The sequence below is a fragment of the Penaeus monodon genome, chromosome 31 (genome assembly GCF_015228065.2).
Source record: "Penaeus monodon isolate SGIC_2016 chromosome 31, NSTDA_Pmon_1, whole genome shotgun sequence".
NCBI lineage: Eukaryota > Metazoa > Arthropoda > Malacostraca > Decapoda > Penaeidae > Penaeus > Penaeus monodon.
This window is the reverse complement of record NC_051416.1, coordinates 4,115,065-4,116,135: the sequence shown is the minus strand read 5'-3', so window position 1 is coordinate 4,116,135 and position 1,071 is coordinate 4,115,065. Positions and strand designations below refer to the sequence as shown.

General features: G+C 43.2%; 1 protein-coding gene across 1 annotated transcript in view; it reads left to right on the top strand.

Annotated features, from left to right (window-relative positions):
• Nucleotides 1-479, top strand: part of LOC119592832 (phospholipase A2 inhibitor-like) — a 13,736-nt gene extending 13,257 nt beyond the window's left edge. Inside the window, exon 9 of the mRNA XM_037941736.1 lies at nt 289-479. Coding sequence (XP_037797664.1) covers nt 289-479 — 191 coding nt within the window. The remainder of the gene's footprint in view (nt 1-288) is intronic.
• The last annotated feature ends 592 nt before the right edge of the window (nt 480-1,071 follow it).

The following is a 1,071-nucleotide window of genomic DNA, read 5'->3' as shown; positions in this document are numbered from 1 at the left end:
TTCGATCAGTAACATCAAAATGTTTATTAAAACAGCAAAGGCGTCTATAACATACCATTACCATACCATTTAAAAATAATATCAAACTTTGAAAAATAGTATTAAAACTTTTAAAAAATCAAACTCCGGAAGATGGGATAGATAATAAGAAAAAGAATGACACTTCGAAAAATGGGATAGAAAATAAGAAAAAAATAAATATGATCAAACTCAAACCCGCATCTGCGAATCTCTCTCTTCATTCCAGAGCCCCAATTTCTCCTCCTTCCAGGTCGTTCGGATTCCTAGTCGGCCTCATGGTCCTCGGCTTCGTCACGAGTATAGCGACGGTGGCCCTGCTGGTGTACTGGCGTCAAGGATGGCTGTGTCGCCGCCCGCAGAACGCCTACACGAGAGTCAGGGCTGGCAGGACCACCATCACCGTCACGGATGACATGGAGTGGGACAACGGGGACCTTGAGGCGGATAGCAAAGCGTAGGAGTGTTGCGGAGTGGAACGAGAGAGGCTTTGAGACATGATAGCAAGGGTTGGGGGTTATGGGGAGTTGGAACACGATGCTCTGGGACATATAGGCGTGGGGGGGACGTGCGGAATGGGACAGAGGGGAACCTTGAGATGGACAGCAAATCGTAAGAACTTTGTGGAGTGGGACAAGATCCTCTGGGAGATCAGGGGGAGGGGGGCAAAAGAGACTTTGAAACAGGAAGCAAGGAACTGGAGTTATGCGGTGTGCAACAACGGAGGCTTTGAAGGCGATAGTTTGGAATAGTATTTTGGCTGGAAATTCAGCGGAAGAGTGTGGCGTGTTTCTTTTGTCGTCGAAGGTTGGTTTATGTTCTGGAGTATTGAAGGAGATCTCACAGTGTTAAGTCATTCCTTTCTAAAAGTACTTATCAACAGTAAGAGCACTGTAAATAAAAGCCTTACGGCTCAATACAATACAGAAGAAAATCTTCGTATATCTGTAATGGCTGTATGAATAGGTAGAAATATAAAATAGTTTAAGAATTTTAAACTATGACTACATTGCTACATAAAAAAAATACGATTTTTTATTTACAAAATGGGTT